At 37.8% G+C, this 18,596-nt stretch overlaps 4 protein-coding genes across 8 annotated transcripts; 2 read left to right on the forward strand and 2 right to left on the reverse strand.

Annotated features, from left to right (window-relative positions):
* Window positions 1-277: 277 nt before the first annotated feature.
* Window positions 278-1,652, reverse strand: LOC114357945 (neuralized-like protein 2). Its single transcript, XM_028311763.1, has 2 exons — window positions 771-1,652; window positions 278-597 (listed from the first exon to the last, which is right to left on the reverse strand). The coding sequence occupies exons 1-2, from the start codon at window positions 1,462-1,464 to the stop codon at window positions 482-484; spliced, it is 810 nt and encodes a 269-aa protein (XP_028167564.1). The 5' UTR covers window positions 1,465-1,652; the 3' UTR covers window positions 278-481.
* Window positions 1,653-2,110: 458 nt separating this feature from the next.
* LOC114357944 (leukotriene A-4 hydrolase) lies at window positions 2,111-12,523 on the forward strand. 3 transcript variants are annotated; one of them, XM_028311761.1, is made up of 12 exons: window positions 2,111-2,303; window positions 3,007-3,065; window positions 3,147-3,259; window positions 4,202-4,344; window positions 4,787-4,898; window positions 5,248-5,468; window positions 6,048-6,246; window positions 7,859-8,080; window positions 8,856-9,003; window positions 9,752-9,923; window positions 10,445-10,666; window positions 12,184-12,523. In XM_028311761.1, exons 1-12 carry the CDS (start codon window positions 2,119-2,121, stop codon window positions 12,404-12,406), a joined length of 2,019 nt encoding a protein of 672 aa, XP_028167562.1. In that variant the 5' UTR covers window positions 2,111-2,118; the 3' UTR covers window positions 12,407-12,523. The 3 variants fall into 3 exon arrangements, with proteins under 3 accessions (XP_028167562.1, XP_028167561.1, XP_028167560.1); XM_028311760.1 differs by lacking the exon at window positions 8,856-9,003 and adding an exon at window positions 9,187-9,334; XM_028311759.1 differs by lacking the exon at window positions 8,856-9,003 and adding an exon at window positions 8,684-8,831 and having other exon boundaries at window positions 2,112-2,303.
* A 599-nt stretch (window positions 12,524-13,122) lies between these two features.
* mRpL13 (mitochondrial ribosomal protein L13) lies at window positions 13,123-14,459 on the forward strand. Its single transcript, XM_028311792.1, has 3 exons — window positions 13,123-13,238; window positions 13,339-13,617; window positions 14,024-14,459. The coding sequence occupies exons 1-3, from the start codon at window positions 13,215-13,217 to the stop codon at window positions 14,255-14,257; spliced, it is 537 nt and encodes a 178-aa protein (XP_028167593.1). The 5' UTR covers window positions 13,123-13,214; the 3' UTR covers window positions 14,258-14,459.
* An 80-nt stretch (window positions 14,460-14,539) lies between these two features.
* LOC114357958 (Decondensation factor 31) lies at window positions 14,540-16,206 on the reverse strand. Of its 3 annotated transcripts, XM_028311791.1 has the most exons (3): window positions 16,167-16,206; window positions 15,520-15,620; window positions 14,540-15,486 (listed from the first exon to the last, which is right to left on the reverse strand). In XM_028311791.1, the coding sequence occupies exons 1-3, from the start codon at window positions 16,189-16,191 to the stop codon at window positions 14,626-14,628; spliced, it is 987 nt and encodes a 328-aa protein (XP_028167592.1). In that variant the 5' UTR covers window positions 16,192-16,206; the 3' UTR covers window positions 14,540-14,625. The 3 variants fall into 3 exon arrangements, with proteins under 3 accessions (XP_028167592.1, XP_028167590.1, XP_028167591.1); XM_028311789.1 differs by having other exon boundaries at window positions 14,540-15,620; XM_028311790.1 differs by lacking the exon at window positions 16,167-16,206 and adding an exon at window positions 16,049-16,138 and having other exon boundaries at window positions 14,540-15,620.
* Between the last annotated feature and the right edge of the window lie 2,390 nt (window positions 16,207-18,596).

Below are 18,596 nucleotides of genomic sequence, written 5' to 3' on the forward strand. Positions count from 1 at the left end.
GCGCTGACCCCTCGCTGATCGTCAGCGCTGACAGTTCAATATGTATGTAATTCAGTCTTTCCCAAAGTGGACGATAACACCCCCTTGTGGGCGCTGCAGGCTTAAAGGGTAAGAGACCCAGAAAAAAAATCGGGACGTTGTGTAGAGGCTTGGGTGGCGTCATCTCTTAGACACCGACTGAGCTCGACTCTTGACTACAAAAATGGGGGCACTAAAAAATAATTTATTCTCAAAGTGGGCAGTAGACTAAATAAGTTTGGGAACCACTGATGTAATTGAAGGGAACGTTCCTGATTGACGCTGATCGTTTGGCGCCGACGCTTCATACATTTCGACTCTCAGCGCTGACGGTCAGCGTGCGTCAGCGTGATTCTAAAACCAGCCTTACTGTTAAAATATCACTCAACCATTCAAAAAGATTACAATTCATGAGGTCCACTCACTTGATTATTGTCATCTCCGTAACCCGGACTTAAAACGTCTAAGAGAGTAGAAAGTCCTTCAAACATTTTGGCAAAGGTAACGCTTTCACTGAACTAGGTTTGTCCTTGACGTATTGTAGGATTGCATCCCTGCACACATTCTGTAGCGTTTTCACTGAAACAAAAAACAACTTACTGACTGTTTTCCATATTCAATAATTCACTAAACATTTCCTTTCTTGAATGAATCTACATTTAATAGTGTGTTATAAAGCATTCATTAGTTAAAACAGACTAATCTTAGGTACTTATTAAAGTTCAAAAAATTTAAATGATATAGGTAATTACCTCCATAAAGTTGAACTATCTTAACTTGCTTGGTAGTCCCATAAACATCAACAACAGCATGCAAAGGGCCTCTTTTGTAAGGAATAGTTTTCGTACAAGGTCCCTGGTCTTCACCATTGATTATAAAGTGCATTTCGGCCATATCATTCTCGTCCCGGCTCGTTTTAGGACACGGAACAAACATCACACCAATGCGGCTGCCTGCATCCATTGGTAGAATGCCTTGCGGTGTCCCATTCTGGGTAGGTATTTGTGGCTTTAGGATACTCTTTGAAATGTAACCACGGGGAGTCCTAACACTATGGCCATCCCCCAGCACGGAGACGCGAGGCTCACTCTCTCGTCTTCCACTAGCACCCTGATTCACAAGCTCAATGAGAACATTGTTCTGCGATTTCGAGATAGGGAATATCCATGACATTCCAGTATTCGCTAGATCGGGCAAAGCATACTGTGGCAGACCTTTATCACCAAGAGCTGCGGTCTGAGGATCTAACAGGGTCAAACCGAGCCGCATATGACCGCTCCATCCGCGCTCCGTTTTTTCTATCTCTACTAAGAATATTTCCCCGGGAAGCAGAGGCTTTTCACTGAAGGTCAGGCCATGAGCAAAGCTTGCTTTACGGTAAGCAACCGTATTTTCTTCAAATAAAATTATATTCGAGCCATGGTAATGGTGGAATCTCGACAACATGTTTACACAAACATTTAATACTTCACAGTTAAAACTTCATAAATTATTTTAATGAGCACAACTGGAACGCTCAGCGACGAAGTTATTTACGGCGTCAATGGCTTTAATCCATTTTTACAATAAAACTAAATAAAATATTGGACAGCGGAAAAGTGTCCAATCCATCCGCAAAAACATGAATATTTTTTTCGGATACACACACGTTCACTCACATCGGTCATATTAAATGAAATGTCAATTATAAGTATTTATTTTTAATGAATGGATAACAATTGCTTTTGTATTAGACAATAAAAAGTCACTTATTAAAATGTTCCACACTTATTTTAAAACTTAATATAAACCTTTTAAATATTATCCATTATAATAAAAAATAAATAAATTTTTTGGCTGTGCTGTTATGTATCCGATTTTTATTCTACACTTTTTTTCGGTGTTGTCCATTACGCGCATGTATCATTTGCACAAACCAAGTGAAATATTTTGAATTTGTGCTAAATATCTACATTAATATTATACAAAGGATTTCAAATCATTGTTTTTAATATTATCATTAAATTTTCAGAATTGATTCGATCACTACACATAAAATATATTATTGTCCATCACATCACATTCTCCTGTGTCATATTTTTTGTGAAATGGAACGTAAAAATGTCTTTCTCCGGTAAATTGCTTGCGCGGGTTTTTCGTCACAGTTCGCGTTTTTCAGCAATAAATACAAACAAAAGGGGATGTGCAACTCTTCTAACAAAGCTTAATTGTTCGCTCCTTGTTACCTACAACAAAAGTTTATTGAGTTTTTCTCAGAATTTCACAAAGTTTTCAGCACAAAACAGGTTAGTTGTGTAAATTACTTTTAGGTGTTAAAACACATTTTCTAGATCATATTATAACTTATTATAGAGTTGTCTAAATACTGTTTTAATATGAATTTAAATAGATTTAAATCAATTTAGTAATTATTTGCTTAAACGTAAAGCGCGAAGAAATAAAACGCTGAAACAAGAATGACTGTTGTAATCTGTCGCGGGGGACACCGTCATCGTCGAGGACAAACATTTGATTTGTGATTTATTGATAAATCTTTTCCTCAACGACGTGGCAATTTAACTATTCTATTCTTCGAAAGAAGCGAAAACTATATTTATTGTGCCTTCGTTTATTTATTTGGTAAGTTTGAGGTTAGAATATATTATTTACGAATACATTTAAAATTAGAATCCAAATAAAGGCGAAATGTCACATCTTTGTCGCTTTACAAACTTCTACAAATAATGATCATTGTTTAATTGATGTACTGATTTATCTTCTATATTTTATCTCCTGAAAATTGATTCAAGTCATCTGTTGCTACCTACACTATACCTACTCTGTTTCAACAACCGACCCAATCTATCCATTCAATATAAAGTTACAATTGGCTATTTCCTAATCAGTGTTTTGTTGAATCTCGTTGGTGTTACATGTATCGAAATCTATCACAATGGGTAGGCAGAGTATATTTTTATGTTTAATTTTAACATTACTGAATTATTGCAGCTCAATTAAAGCAATGGGTGCCTTGAGTCCTCAGGATCCTTCATCTTTTTCCCGTCCTGGTAAAGTTTCTGTTATAATTAATTCATAAATAATAATATTTTGACGTTTGGTATTTATGTAACATTTAACATACTTTGCAGAGCTGGCGATAGTAAGACATGTGTCGCTTTCTCTGAATGTGGACTTCGAGAATAAAGTCTTAAGTGGACTGGCTTCTCTCAAGTTTGACGTGTTAGAAGACAGTGAAGAAGTGGTAAGAAGTATTTTATTCTTATGTATTTTTCTTCTTTTTTATTTTCTATGACTATCCTATTTAATAGTTACTTACATTTTGTTGAAGACATTTTGTCATTTCAAATTAAATCTTTAAGTAGTGAAAATATGGTGTACTTCAGAGTAGTTAAGAAGCTTGTACATTATTAGTCTCTCTGCTATAGAAAAACTTAATTCTAAATAATATGCACAAAATACAACATGATTGTCTAATGTTTCTAAATCATCTTATCCTCATACATCAATAACAATGATAATAATATTAAATGGATGACATTTGAAAGACAGGTTTCATAATGTCACTATCACTAGTTTATCTGAACTCAAGTAGTTCAGATAAATAAGAAGAGACGATACTCAAAAACTGAGATAAGCTCAACTATCACTTGAATAAGCCACACAACAACTTATCAAGGACTAAAATAGTCTTCAGAATTCCACATAGGTACTATGCACAAATCACAAACTTATGTAATCATGTTTCAATACAGCTTTCACTAACTGACCTAAAAACAGACCTTGTCGATTCTAAACGCCTACTGTGACAATAAAGTGGACTGACTGAAAGGACAATGACCAAAAGTGTATGGAGTGTGGTCCAAATGTCCACCACTAACGAGACCTATGTAGTAAAATAGTCTACTAAATACTGATTAATTATAACGCAATCAAAAATATGCTGTCAGTAAAAAGTTATGACTGAATGAAAAGTCATGTTTTTTACCTTTTCATCCGAAAAATGTTCTTGATATCATTCTATCCATCATTTGGACCACTTTTGGTCATTGTCCTTTACATTGAATAATAGCACCTATTATAACCGAATAAGATACTATACTGTTTAGCTTAATGTGTTGCCTTTATATGTTATTCTATTAGATAAAATATTTAGGTATTGAACATAATTTAATTTACTTTTCAGATTCTAGATGTAAGTAATCTAAGCATAGAGTCAGTGGAATTAGCTGATGGAACCCAGTTGAAGTATAATTTAAGCGATCCCATTCCCAATTTCGGATCCAAACTAACTATAACTTTACCGAAACAAGCAATAAGTGGAGAAAAGTAAGTTGTAATTATCATAAAAGAAATAACTTTGAACTTCAATTAATTAATGTGGTATAGTATAATCAAGCACAAATAATTTCTGTTTCTTATGAAAAGAAAAGGTGGCAAAAATAATGTAAACGAAGACGTTGATAATGTTTGCGGTGTGGTTATGAAGACATTGTCGTCTGATGGTACTCTGCCGCTGACTTTCAACGGGTTCATGTACAAACCGGACCTCGTTGATCCTCAAGAGTTTGAACGGAACTGCAAATGTTGCCAGACTGGTCTGTGCGGTGGAGTGGACTTGGCTGGAGATCTGTTAGAAATGATAAATATCTATAGTAGTCCTATAGACATTAGAAATAGAATTATTTTTGCTTGATTATGTTATAAAATTGTAGTATAACTTGAGGTATTTGTATGTATGGCACTTATTATAGTGATTCTGTATTTTCAGGTTAAAAATAAGTATAAAGTATAAGACTTCGCCCACGGCGTCGGCCCTGCAATGGCTGGATCCCAATCAGACATCAGGCAAAAAGCACCCTTACCTTTTCAGTCAGTGCCAGGTAAAAAAAATTAGTTTATTTCTTAATTATGTCTACTGTTTCTCTTTTATGGATACTTTTATGACTAATCTTTGTAAACCTACAATACAGCTATAGGTCGCTCAATGAAAGTTGAGGCGAATATGTAACTCACACTGATGTTGTTTGAATACAGAAAAAGTTACATTATATTACACATTCAAGTTATACACTAGCTTTTCACACTCTTGTTGTTAAAATTTTCTGCAAGTGAGATAGAAAACACTACACATAATTTCTACTTGTGTTGATTAACTCTCGTTGCGCGACCTATAAGCAGGGCAATCACCTTTTTTCATCCAAAAAGAATCATTATATTTTTCATTAACAGCCGATCCACGCGCGCTCCATCCTCCCCTGCCAAGATACTCCAGCTGTCAAGTTTACGTATGACGCGGAGGTGACCGCGCCCGAGGAGTTCACTGTTCTTATGAGCGCTCTGCGAGGAGACAGCCGTGGAGGCAAGACGTCCTTCCGGCAGCCGGTGCCGATTCCTTCGTACTTATTGGCTGTAGCTGTAGGCGTGCTGGAGTCTAGGTCTCTAGGGCCCAGGTAAGAAGGTTTAAAATTGCACAACTTTAGTGACAGTGGACGGAGAACGAATGGCTATGGTCCTTCGAGCCGGATATGAACCAGCAACCTATGTTTATGGCGATGTGACCGCGCCCGAGGAGTTCACTGTTCTCATGAGCGCTCTGCCAGGAGACAGCCGTGGAGGCAAGACGTCCTTCTGGCAGCCGGTGCCGATTCCTTCGTACTTATTGGCTGTAGCTGTAGGCGTGCTGGAGTCTAGGTCTCTAGGGCCCAGGTGAGAAGATAGAATAATATAATGTATAGGGTTGGGCATCCTCGATTGCCCCGGCTTCAAAACTCTAAATTTTGGACCTTCGAGCGGGATATGAACCAGTGACATAGGAGTATCCAACTCCTATTTACTTAACCCACCATAAACTGTAATAACTTAGATTCAACCTTATACAGTCCATTGCTCCCATTGCGTCGTTTCCTTACGTTTTGATCCTTCGATCCGGATATTAAGCAGCGATCTATGGATACTAACCCAATCAATCCACCTTCCCTTGTCCAGTAGTGGACGTCTTTTAGCTAAAACTAACGATATTATCTTTTTAGGTCACTAGTATGGTCAGAGAAAGAAGAGATCGAGCGAAGCGCCTGGGAGTTTGCCGAAACTGAGAAGTACTTGCAAGCGGCTGAGCGCCTTTGCGGGCCTTACGTATGGTCGCAGTACGATTTGCTGGTGCTACCGCCTTCCTTCCCTTATGGGGGGATGGAGAACCCCTGCCTTACCTTCGTCACCCCTACGTTGCTGGTAAGTGATATTATTTTAACTTCGTCACTCTTAGTCATAGTCAGCATGTTTATTGCATCATGTTGGTACATTTGGATCTTAAATATAATACAGAGTCCCGAAACATAGCCCTATAAGGGCTTTGCAACATTGTAGGTACTAGTTGTTATACTTATCCGACGGTAAAGCGATGTTATTGTAACTTCGACGCCCCTATCCTGCTGGTAAGTAGTTAGTCGATCGCTGGTATGGTCAGAGAAAGAGGAGATCGAACACATCACATAGGAGTTCGCCGAGACTGAGAAGTAAAGACTACAGCACATCAGACTACACATTTTTATTGCAAAATAGATCCTATTACAACTGCATACCACTGTGTATCGCTTGACGTGCTGTCAGTACTTGCAAGCGGCCGAGCGCCTTTGCGGGCCTTACGTATGGTCGCAGTATGATTTGCTGGTGCTACCGCCTTCCTTCCCTTATGGGGGGATGGAGAACCCCTGTCTTACCTTCGTCACCCCTACGTTGCTGGTAAGTGATATTATTTTAACTTCGCCAGCCCTACGCTGCTGATAAGTAATACTATATTAACTTCGTTGCTAAATCGCTGGTATGGTCAGAGAAAGGGGAGATCAAGCGAAAGGTGTTCCGTTCTTAGCGCCTCATGGTAGAGTTTATATCCAGCTGCGAACTAGACGATAGATAAAAACTACTTTAAAAGTTTACATCTTTTATAGAAGACTAGAAGTCATTAATCTCATTCTCGTAATAGCTATACTCTGAATTAGAAAACTTAGGCCCAGAACAGACGGTGAAACGCAACTGCAACTTTCTGATGATTCTGATGAATGAAACTGAAACTGAAAGTTTCAAACTGGTCGCGTCATGTGTGGTCTCTCAACGGACGCTATGACAGAAACTTAGATGCAACTCAAAAGTAACTAGCAGTTGCAGTTGCGTTTCACCGTCTGTTCTGGGCCTAACAGGTTTAATATGCAATAATGTAGTAACTACATTCATACATGAAAGGCGAAACAAAATACTTGCATTCACGCCAGTTTATAACAATAGTCCATTGTTATTTGGACGTGAGCAATAAATACTTTGTCGATAGTTTCCAGTTACCATTGATAAGCTATTGTGGCACATTTTCTAATTTATTGCGTTACGTAAAAACCTACATTTTCACATTGAAATTAGATTCGCGTTATTACTACAAACTCGGGAGTTTATTTTATAAAATACAATTAAAATTTAGGTCAAACATAATTCAAATTAGGTTGGTTCTTTTAGCACACCATGTCCACTGCAATCTTCTGCAATTTGTTATTTCTAAAGAAGTAGAACAAATTACCTACTTTTCCAGTAGCTAATATTCTATCACTGATATTACAACTGCTACTTCATTACAATAAAAATCAAAGTCCGGTGCCCGCCGTTTGTTTTCAAATCGTACATTGTTAGCTGTCCTTTAAACAAGCATACACTTTTGAGTCTAAAATCATACACAAAAACACTTTATTTTATGAGTTACATCGTCTTGAATAAACTAAACCTCCTAACATGGCATCTGCATCAATTATTTTTTTTCAAATAAACAAAAGAAAATCCTAAAAATACCTCATCTCTCTAGGCAGGTGACAGGAGCCAAGCAGACGTGATAGTCCACGAGATAATGCACAGCTGGACCGGCAACCTGGTCACCAACAGGAATTTCGAGCACTTCTGGCTGAATGAGGGATTCACGGTCTTCCTGGAGAGAAAAGTGGGAGCGTCTCTTATTGCTGATCCCGTGGAGGCCAAGAAAAGCAGGGATTTCCATAGTCTGCTCGGACTTCAGGAGTTGAGCGAAACTGTGAGTGGCTTTATTGAAATAAATAGATGAATAAATACTTGGATATTTTGCACTATCTTGTCAAAAACTAACGAAAGCTTGTACAGTCAGCATCAAATAGTTCGTGACACCCAAAGTAGCCAAAAAGTTCGCAACACGTCATTGTTACTGAATAAGGTTATGTTGACAATTTTTTGGCCACTTTGGATGTCACGAATTATTTGTCCCTGACTGTACTTATTTATTTAATTTGATTTTAATAAACCCATTACGATTTTTTATTTTTAGTAGTTGACACCATTAATACTAAATGTTGCCAACTAAAAACCGAGATTCTAACCATAACTAAAGCCCGGTCTGTGAGCACGTAGAATTTTGTCCAATGACCCCAAGCTACCCATCCTTATCGCTCGCGCGTAATTATATTGCTGTCGCGACTGTGCGACGGGCGCCCGCAGTGCGAGCGCGACAGCGACATAATTACGCGCGAGCGATAAGGATGGGTAGCTTGCGATCATTGGACAAAATTCTACGTGCTCGCAGACCAGACTATAGTAACTATAAAATTACATACTTTCGTTGTAAGTAATTTCTCCCCTTTTCACACCACCCTGCCCTCCGCAGGTGAATGACCAATTCGGTTCGAGCAATCCCCTCACTCGTCTGGTGCCCGATTTGCACGGGGTACACCCTGACGACGCGTTTTCGCGCGTCCCCTACGAGAAGGGATCGCTCTTCCTGCGCTATATCGAGGACCTAGTAGGCGGGCCTGGTAAGAACAACCGTGTTTTTGTAGGTACACGACGAGTTGGGCGTGCAAAATCAGTTAACGAAGCTGGTGGTGGATTTGAAGGGGGTACATCCTGATGACGCGTTTTCGACGGTGCCGTATGAAAAGGGATCGCTGTTTCTGTATTATATTGAAGACTTGCTTGGAGAGCCTGGTGAGTGCAGCTTTTGTAGGAGTGCAGATTTAGATGCAGCCTTTGCTGGGTTTTAAAAGCCATTCATCTTGATGAAGCGTTATTCCGTGTCCCCTACGAGAAGGGATCACTCTTCCTGCGGTGTATCGAAGACCTAGTAGGCGGGCCTGGTAAGAACATCCGTGTTTTATGTACTTTTTGTAGGTACACGACGAACTGGGCGCGCAAAACCAATTAACGAAGCTGGTGGTGGATTTGAAGGGGGTACACCCTGATGACGCGTTTTCGACGGTGCCGTATGAAAAGGGATCGCTGTTTCTGTATTATATTGAAGACTTGCTTGGAGGGCCTGGTGAGTGCAGCTTTTGTAGGACACAGTGCAGAACGAACTTACGAAGATAGTAGATTTAAAAAGTTTTTATAATGGTGACGAATTCTTCACGATGCTCAGGAACTTTTGAACCTGGTATGGGGAATTGGTATGTACAGTATCTTATTAAAACTATAACAGAAGACAGGAGTATTTGCTAAACATAGTAAGCGCACTGGTGATGGTGGATTCTGGTAAGATTTGAATGTTTTAGCTGTTATTCATCCTGTAAAAATGTCTGCAATTTATTAGGCTAACCACTTCGACTGTAGCAGAATTATTGGATCTCCTGTAATCATTGTCGTAGACCATTTTGTCTCATACCACAGCTATGTTGTAACTAATATAACTTGTTTTGAGACAAGTAACATTCATGTATTCTATTTGTTCTTCTTTCAGAGGTGTTTGACGACTTCCTCCGTTCCTATCTGAACAACTTCAAGCAGCGGTCGCTGGACACTGACCAGTTCAAGGCTTACCTTCTGAACTACTTCAAGGATAATGCAGCCTTGAAGAGCATCGACTGGGACACCTGGCTGCATTCTGCCGGCATGCCCCCGATTATACCTGCGTGAGTTTAAGGCTGAGTTGCACCACCTAACTTTGACCGTAACTTTAACGATAACCGGTGCTTTTTGTATGGAGTTTGACAGATTTTTGACGTTTGTCAAAGTTAAAGTAAGATGGTGCAACCCACCCTAAGTATATGAATATTTGTATCGCTGTCATTTGACGTAACATATACACACTCACCGCACCGTTCCACTATCGTAGAGGAACCTACTCTTTTAAGCGCAGTAAACCCTCTGTGGTAAACTAAATATGCTTATTTAAAAATTATAAATTACCCTACGGTCAATAGTCCAGCGGCGGCAGGGTTCGAACCCGCGTTCCTCGCATCTCGATTCGGCCAATCCGACCCCGACACCATTGAGGTTTGCCGCTTAAAAGTCCAGAATTGAATTCTACTCGTAATACATAAAATACACACAAAATAGTAAATTAGTTTGTAAGTGTAGACAACAACCTGAAATCATGTCTTGCGAAATCGCAAAACAAATAACAAAACTATCTAATCTACTCCAATTACAGATACGACACATCAATGACGAAAGCCATCACCGCTCTCGTCGCGAGCATCGGTCAACCCAACAGCACTATCTCGCACGATGACGTCACCTCCTTCACGCCGCACCAGATGATCAACCTTCTTCAGGAGCTGATCGACCGGCCTGCTCTGCCGTTGGAAAAGCTTAGGACCCTCGGCACGGAGTACCGAGTCAGTAGCAGCAAGAACTCCGAGATTGTTTATAGGTGGGTAACAACGACTTATATCCTGTCTGTCCATGATTAACCCTTTTTTTTCGGAGAAAACCGTGCGTTTCGCAGCTATTGGCTGTTTTTTTTTAATCCACAACGAGGAATTTGCTGTTTGCATGCCTTCCGCTGATGATAATAAGTAATTTATCATGTAACTAGCTGACCCGGCGAACTTTGTTCCGCCTTAATGGCAATAAATAAGCAGACTTTTTTTTTTAACCCTCGCTGTACGAGGTGGGGTGTGACACACCCCAGTCCTTTAAAAATAGCCACAATTTTAAAAATTTGCAAGTGTTGAATTTGAAATTCTCAGTAGCTGGAATTATGACACTGCTGCTTCGATCAGCGTTGCAAAATCAGTCCAGCGGTGACTACCAACTGAGTTACATGCCTTTAAAGTGCGTGTGGGTGTCACACACCCCACCTGGTACGGGACGTTGTTAAAAAGTTTTAAAAAAAATCTAACAATTTTGGTGTAATTTATATATTTTTAGCTTTGTCAATTGAATAAAATTCAATACAAATATTATTTTTCGTGATTTTTACGGTATCTGAAATTTTCAAGCACTTTTAGTCAAATGAGATGACTTTTAGTGCGAATCTGGAAGTTTAGTACTGAGATCCGAAGATGTATGTGAACATACACTTATGGGCTACAATTTATACTTGGTGATACAATTTATGGGCTACTGAAATGGAATAACATATTTTATAAATAAATAAAATTGTTACGCTCCCATTTTATGCATTGAGCATACTCATTTTCTTTCATCAGAATTGTGGTAAATTGAAAACCGATGATCAAAACAAATTTATACCCTTCCAGTTTTTAATTTACTTTTAAATTATAAGTAAATACTTGTACTTTGTTAAATAAAAACGGTTGTCATAATTAAAGGCACTAATTAAAAATTATACATAGGAAACTGATTCCTAAATTACAAGAACAACGGAAATTGTGTCTTTTTGTTTTTTTATGATAAAAATGTTATAATACATATTTTCAGCTCAGAGAATTTTTTAAACCTAATTAGCATACGTAAATAATCAATATTAAATATTAAATTCCACCTAAAAAAATGTTGAATGCAAATTTTATCACTTTGTATATTGGGGTGTGTCATACCCCACCTGGTACGGGACGTAACTTTTAGTCACCTCGTACACGGAGGGTTAATTTCGAACGGAATAAAAAGTATCCTATGTCCTTCTCCTGGCTCTAAACTACCTCCCTGACAATTTTCAGCTAAATCGGTTCAGCCGTTCTTGAGTTATAAGCGAAGTAACTAACACGACTTTCTTTTATATATATAGATAATCTGCAATAACAGGACAGGATACATTTTTGAACACATGGACTTTTCTAATGTCAATCACATTGAGTCGGCATATTTTTCTGATAATTTTCCACCATATTTGCGTACATAACATTTCAATTTAACAAAACTCGAGCAGTTGTTCAATGTCTTGGTACTGACAAATATTTGACGATGGTTTCATCCTTTTTTCAGATGGCTCCGACTATGCATCAGGAGTAGAGACGAAGACCGCATCACCGACGCATTCGACTTCGTCAACCACCAAGGCCGCATGAAGTACGTGCGGCCAATCTACCGCGACCTCTACGCGTGGGAAGAGGTCCGCCCCCGGGCCATTGACAACTTCCTCAAAAACGAACCCTACATGATGCATGTCTCTGCCTACACCGTCCGAAAAGACCTGCATTTAGACTGATAGACTAGCTAATTTGTATGACACAAATCGTTTTTCTCGTGTACATAATGTTATGTACTTCAGTATAAATATGTATTGATATACTAATGATAAATGAATAAATAAATATTGATTTTATTTGGTCTTTTTAATGTGATCTATGTATGTGTTGGTATATGATATGGAAGAGTGCTAAATTTCGGGATGGTAATAATCTCAACTGGCTAGGAAATGATCAATGCGATGACGAGACGGTCATCGACATCGAGCCACCAAATAAAACCTAGGATTTTCTTTACCTAGATCAGTGGTTCTTAACCGGTGGTCCGCGGTCCACTGGTGGTCCCTGGGGGCATTCCAAGTGGTCCACGAAGTGCACTTGCACACCTTGGTCAAAACCACTTAACTGATTTTTGCAGTCAAACTGGTTTACTTTTGACCGATTATGATTATGAGATGGTCCCTGACAAGACATACATTTTGTAAAATGGTCCCTCATATCTTAAAGGTTAAGAACCACTGACCTAGATGATGATAGGCACAACTGTACTGAGTCTGATGTGTCTACTGGCGACTGCACATTAGAAGAACACAAAATGAAATAAAGTCCTCACACAGTCCTCAGCCAGCAGTGGAGTGGACGAACTTTTTGTGCCACTTAATTAGGAACGCAATTTACGCAATGCAAATTTCTGAACGTAAGTCGTAACAAGAAATGTCAGCTGTTAGATTGACATCTGTCACGCATGATATGTCAATCGACCTAACCTCAAATTCTGCATTATTTTGTTGTATTTTAATTATTTGAGTTAATAATAAATAAAGATAAATGTCTGCATTTAAAAGGGTCCAGGTAAGTTATCAATTGACATACTTTTGTTGGCGCACTATGGTTTATAAAATAAATTACATGTTCCATTCAAACTCGTAATATTTTTCTTGATTTATTTCAGCAATGGGCCGCCTTCACACGAACCTGGCACGTCTTCGACTGTAAATGGCAAGATCCCTATGATTCGGCTCAAGTAATTAAGAAATTCCTGATGGGTTTGCACAAGCCCATATACCATCCCACGAACGATTGCGGCGATGTTGTAGTCTGCATAAATAGTCGTGAAATCGCTCTCCGCGGTGACGAGTGGCGTAAGCGGGCTTACTTCCACCACACGGGATACCCTGGAGGTGCTACGTGGACGCTCGCATGGGAGCTACATAATAAAGACCCTACTATGGTTAGTACACAAATAATAAATGTTGTATTCGAAACTTATTAGCTAGTGAGGTCTTTTGCAGTCTAGTAGACACATTGTTAAGCAAGGTTTGAATTGAACTTTTCTGCTTTACAAAGTATCCATACAATCCGTTCAACGGATTAACATCATAATACAGAATAATTTTGAAGCTTTTCATAATAGAAATTCACACTAATAATTATTTACAGTGTGAATTTCTATTATGAATTATTTACAGTGTGAATTTCTATTATGAAAAGCTTCAAAATTATAATATTTAATAGCTATTAAGCTAAGGATGTTCTGTAACTTCTAAGAAAGGATCAAATCAATGAATTTTAAATACTTCATCTAAGGACTATTCAGACTTGTGCTAAATTATCTTTAATTCTACTTATATTTTCAGATCATCAGGAAAGCTGTGTACAGAGCAATGAAAGGTAATCTCCAGAGAAGACACACAATGGAACGGTTGTTTATCTACCCTGGTGAGGATGTTCCCCAAGACGTCATGCAAAACGTAACAAATCAGATCCGTCAATTGCGTGTAGTGCCCACTAGATTAGACCATATACCTGAAGAAGAGGTGCAGAAATATCCCAAAGTCATGGACTACCCACAGGATTATATTGTTAAATAAATGTATATGTACTTATTGTAAAATTGAATTAGTTAAGTTTTAGATAATAAATGTAGAAAGATTCATTGTTTTTGTTTTCTTTATTCTTATTGTTTAGCTTTTCTGGAAACGTCAAGAATGGCAACATTTTATTTATTAAAATGTTGATGCTAATTTATAGATATGAAATTATTGTCTCAATGATGTTAAAAAATTGTTTCACTTAGCAAATATTAGTATATTCAAGAAGCTAATAGTTTATTAATAGTTTAAGCTTATACATACAAGTAAAGTATACAATGATTTATCAGACTAGATCAAATCTTTTTATTTTTTTTATTATAAACAGCCAATGACATATCTATTTTCAGCATTTAATTTTGTTGTACTTAACGCAACATAGACGCAATATCTTGGTCGATATCGTACAGAGGAGCGTCGACGAAGCGGATGGGTTCAGGCTGGATTTCAGCAGCGACAGCGGATTCCTCGACAGGCTTGACTTCAGCGTTTTCGGCGTTGTTGACGAAGTTGACTGGCGATGGGACGATTTCTTCAGCAGCAACAGATTCCTCAGCGATTAAGTTAGCAGGTACAGGTGCGACTTTTTCGGCAGCAACCGATTCCGCGTCATCGACGAAGTTCACGGGTACAGGTGCAATTTCTTCGGCAGCAACCGATTCCGTTTCATCGACGAAGTTCACGGGTACAGGCGCGATTTCTTCAGCAGCTACAGACTCGGCGTCGTCAACGAAGTTCACGGGTACAGGTGCAATTTCTTCAGCAGCGACAGATTCCGCGTCATCGACGAAGGTCACGGGTACAGGTGCGATCTCTTCAGCAGCTACAGATTCCTCCTCGACGAAGTTCACGGGTACAGGTGCGATTTCTTCAGCAGCAACAGATTCCTCCTCGACGAAGTTCACGGGTACAGGTGCAATTTCTTCAGCAGCAACAGATTCCGTTTCATCGACGAAGTTCACGGGTACAGGTACAATTTCTTCGGCTACTTCAGCCACTTCGGAGAGAGGCGCACGGAGTTGACGTGGCGGAATGGCGGAGTCCATGAAGACGATAGGTAGGACGTCTCCAACAGGAACAAAGCTTTCCGCGTTCTCGGCGACATCAACAAAGTTGACTGGTTGAGGTTCTTCATAAGCTAGCTCATGCACGTATTCCATGGGAGGGTTGACTTCGAAGCTCTTGTAGAATTCGGCCGCCACTTCGGGGGCGATGAAGACAGGCTCGATGTTAGGCTTGAAGAAGCCTGGTGCCTCCATGATCTCCGGCTGGTCAGCCGCGGGCAGTTGGACGGATTCTGGTGCCGGCATCGGGATGGCCGAGGCCACGGCCACGAAAGCGAATGCGAGTAAGAACTTCATTTCTGGAAAGGAAAGGTGTCGATTATGAGATCATTCCAATGAGTAGTATCGTTTGAGTTAGTCAGCTGAATTATCGATTATTATAGTGTAAATAATGCGCAATGACTAGAGTGGAGGACGCTCGATTACTAAGTGCTTTTCACAACATGTCTGTAGATCCTATCTACATAAGTATACACTTACGTGTGTAATCTCTCTTTTACAATCTACAAATAACACAAGCAAATCTATTTTTTAAAGAGGATCTAGAAATATTTGTTATTTACTACACAACAATACCATCAATTTTTAAAATAACTTGAAAAAGTCGAACTGCCTAAGGTGGGAATCGAACCCACGACGACATTTAGGTCGGAGGCGATATACGAGAAGCTACCAGTAAAAACTAATAAAATTAATGTATGTAAACAAAAATACGCTAGCATCTTACCTGTAACTTTTATTGCACACAACAAAGTCAAGATTCAGTATCACAGCGCATCTTTATATAGCAATCACCCACTATCAGAGCTGGCCCTTATTATCCGTGATAAAAGTAATCAACTCGCCTTGATTTGTCCACGTATATTTCATTCTGTAGAATTTGTTTCGCGGATTTTGTTAATGAGCAGTGACTCAAATGAATTTTAGCGTTTATTTCTCAGTATTTCAACAAGTTGCCTTACAATTGGACGCCAGTGTCCAAAGACACTGCATCTACCTTATCTTGTAGAAGAGGTCATCGGGTACAACGAACTTTGTGCTTATTTAAGCACATCTTTGTGATAATTCGCAATCAATATCGACACATTTCTTAAACTCATAAATATATTTATTTCATTTTTAAAGTTATAAGTCTCGGATAATTAAATAAAAAAACAATAATGTTGAATTGGAAACAAACATTATATATTTATATAATTCTTCTCTTCCATTACACCAAATTACTGCTAAATATATTTGGCAATATAAAAAATAAGGAATACATTAGACTCGAGATTTTTCAATCGTACTACCTAATATTCATATCTAGTAAATATCATGTTGCAGTCACAATATTAAATAAGGACGAAATAATGAAAAAACACGACTAACAGGAATTACCGCAGTTGGAAAAACAAAGCTAATTTGGATAAGAACGGATTATAAATTGTTATTTCCATGATATTAACGTATTTATGATAAAAAAGATATTATAATGATTGATTATGAAACAACAATAAGTATAAGTACTCAAACAAAATAGATTTAAACCTGTGATTTTTCCAAATATTGAAATTAAACCAATCACTGGCTCCAATTTTTTTAATAAATAGGTACTTCAGTTTGAATCGCGGTTTGAGTGTCGTTCCAAAATAAGACATTTGGAATGTAAAAAGTAGGTAATATAGAAGATAATAATATTGCCCGATCTAACATTTTGCCTGCAACATTACACAATAATCATTCTTTTGGAATACAATTTCTAATATGCGATACCTAAATCTCTTACATTTAAGATAAAAACAAATGACTATAAAAATATACATAGTGATAACAAAATCTGGATAACCTTAACATTATTAAACATAAGACGAAATTGAAAAATTAAATCTTCTAATACGATTGAATCCTGTTGGTTCAGAAATCTAGATCCGTAGCTTAGGTTTTTTTTAAAAACTTATTAAAGAAAATCTCCAGTACTCAGTTGGTTTAAAACAAATTCACGATAAACAGATTAGTGTCGAACAAAAAGACTCAATCGTGTGTATATTAAACCCCTCCATAACTGCTATACATAACTTATTCTTAGCAACTTTGTCCTCGTTAAAACAAAAACAAAATAATTATTATAAGAACGTGTTTTTGTTTGTCATAATATTATAATAAGAGAGTAAATTATTGTAAGCTTTACACAGATTTACAGCGCCTGAGGCAGTTATTAATTTAATTTTTCCTTGAACGAAAGATTTAAAGCAAGCTAAATAGTTTTGTACTGAAAAAAAAAAATAGCTTTGGTGTTAGGGCATTTGTCTCAAACTCAAAGATCCCGGGTTCGGATTGTAAAATAATTTGTGGTTATCAAATCTTTGTTCAAGGAGAAACGAAAATATGCCTAAGGATCGAACGAAATACAATATGTTGGGGATAGTGTTTAGCCAATCAGACGCCCACTCTAAGCCCCTCCCACAAAGCACAATTACCCTCTAATAGAAAGCATATAGAAAATAACATAACGGTAGGTAGTGCAAAGAGATTTTTCTAACTGGTGACATTCAATTTCAAGTATTTTTTATGCTTTCTTTTTTTTAAGAAACAACGTACAAATTGAATTTAATATTGGAAGTATTGTGTAGGTATTTATTTAATAATGTTTAAGTGAAGTGTGATCAAAACTACAGTCACAAATAAAAAAAAACCGATTTAATTAAAATGGGAAGGAGGGACTTTAATCTCATAAACGTTAATTTATTGTTATCGTAAACACAAAATTCGCGTAATATGATCTAATCTTAATGTGTCTACTATGTAGATAAAGTATTTATTATTTTGTTTAAGCAACATCATCAAATGATAGCAAAATTGTATGGTTTTTGTTACCCCGATATTTTATATATTTCCCTGATATTACATTCTATTAGTTGTTATATTCCTTTCTTGATTTGGCCACGATATTTAGACCTCAGTATCTATTTCGGATAGTTTTCTCCCTATGTACAGCAGTCAGCGTCAAAAAGTTCGTGACGTCCAAAGAAGCCAAAACGTTGGCACATCTTTGTTACAATTGCAATAAGTTTGTGTTGACAACTTAAATCGCATCTATTACAACTGATTAAGGAGTTTGTATCTTTATGTGGTTACTTCCATACACTACTATCAGGTTCAGTTTTATTTATAGTACAAACGAAATTGTTACATAATAATACGCAAATAGAGTCTTGTTTTCTTATTACCTACAACATTATTACGTAAATGAAACTAATAAAATGAAATGCATAAATCTGTATCATTGGAGCGGT

This window comes from Ostrinia furnacalis, unplaced genomic scaffold (assembly GCF_004193835.3).
Source record: "Ostrinia furnacalis isolate ACB-3 unplaced genomic scaffold, ASM419383v2 OfSCF3546, whole genome shotgun sequence".
Taxonomy (NCBI): Eukaryota; Metazoa; Arthropoda; class Insecta; order Lepidoptera; family Crambidae; genus Ostrinia; species Ostrinia furnacalis.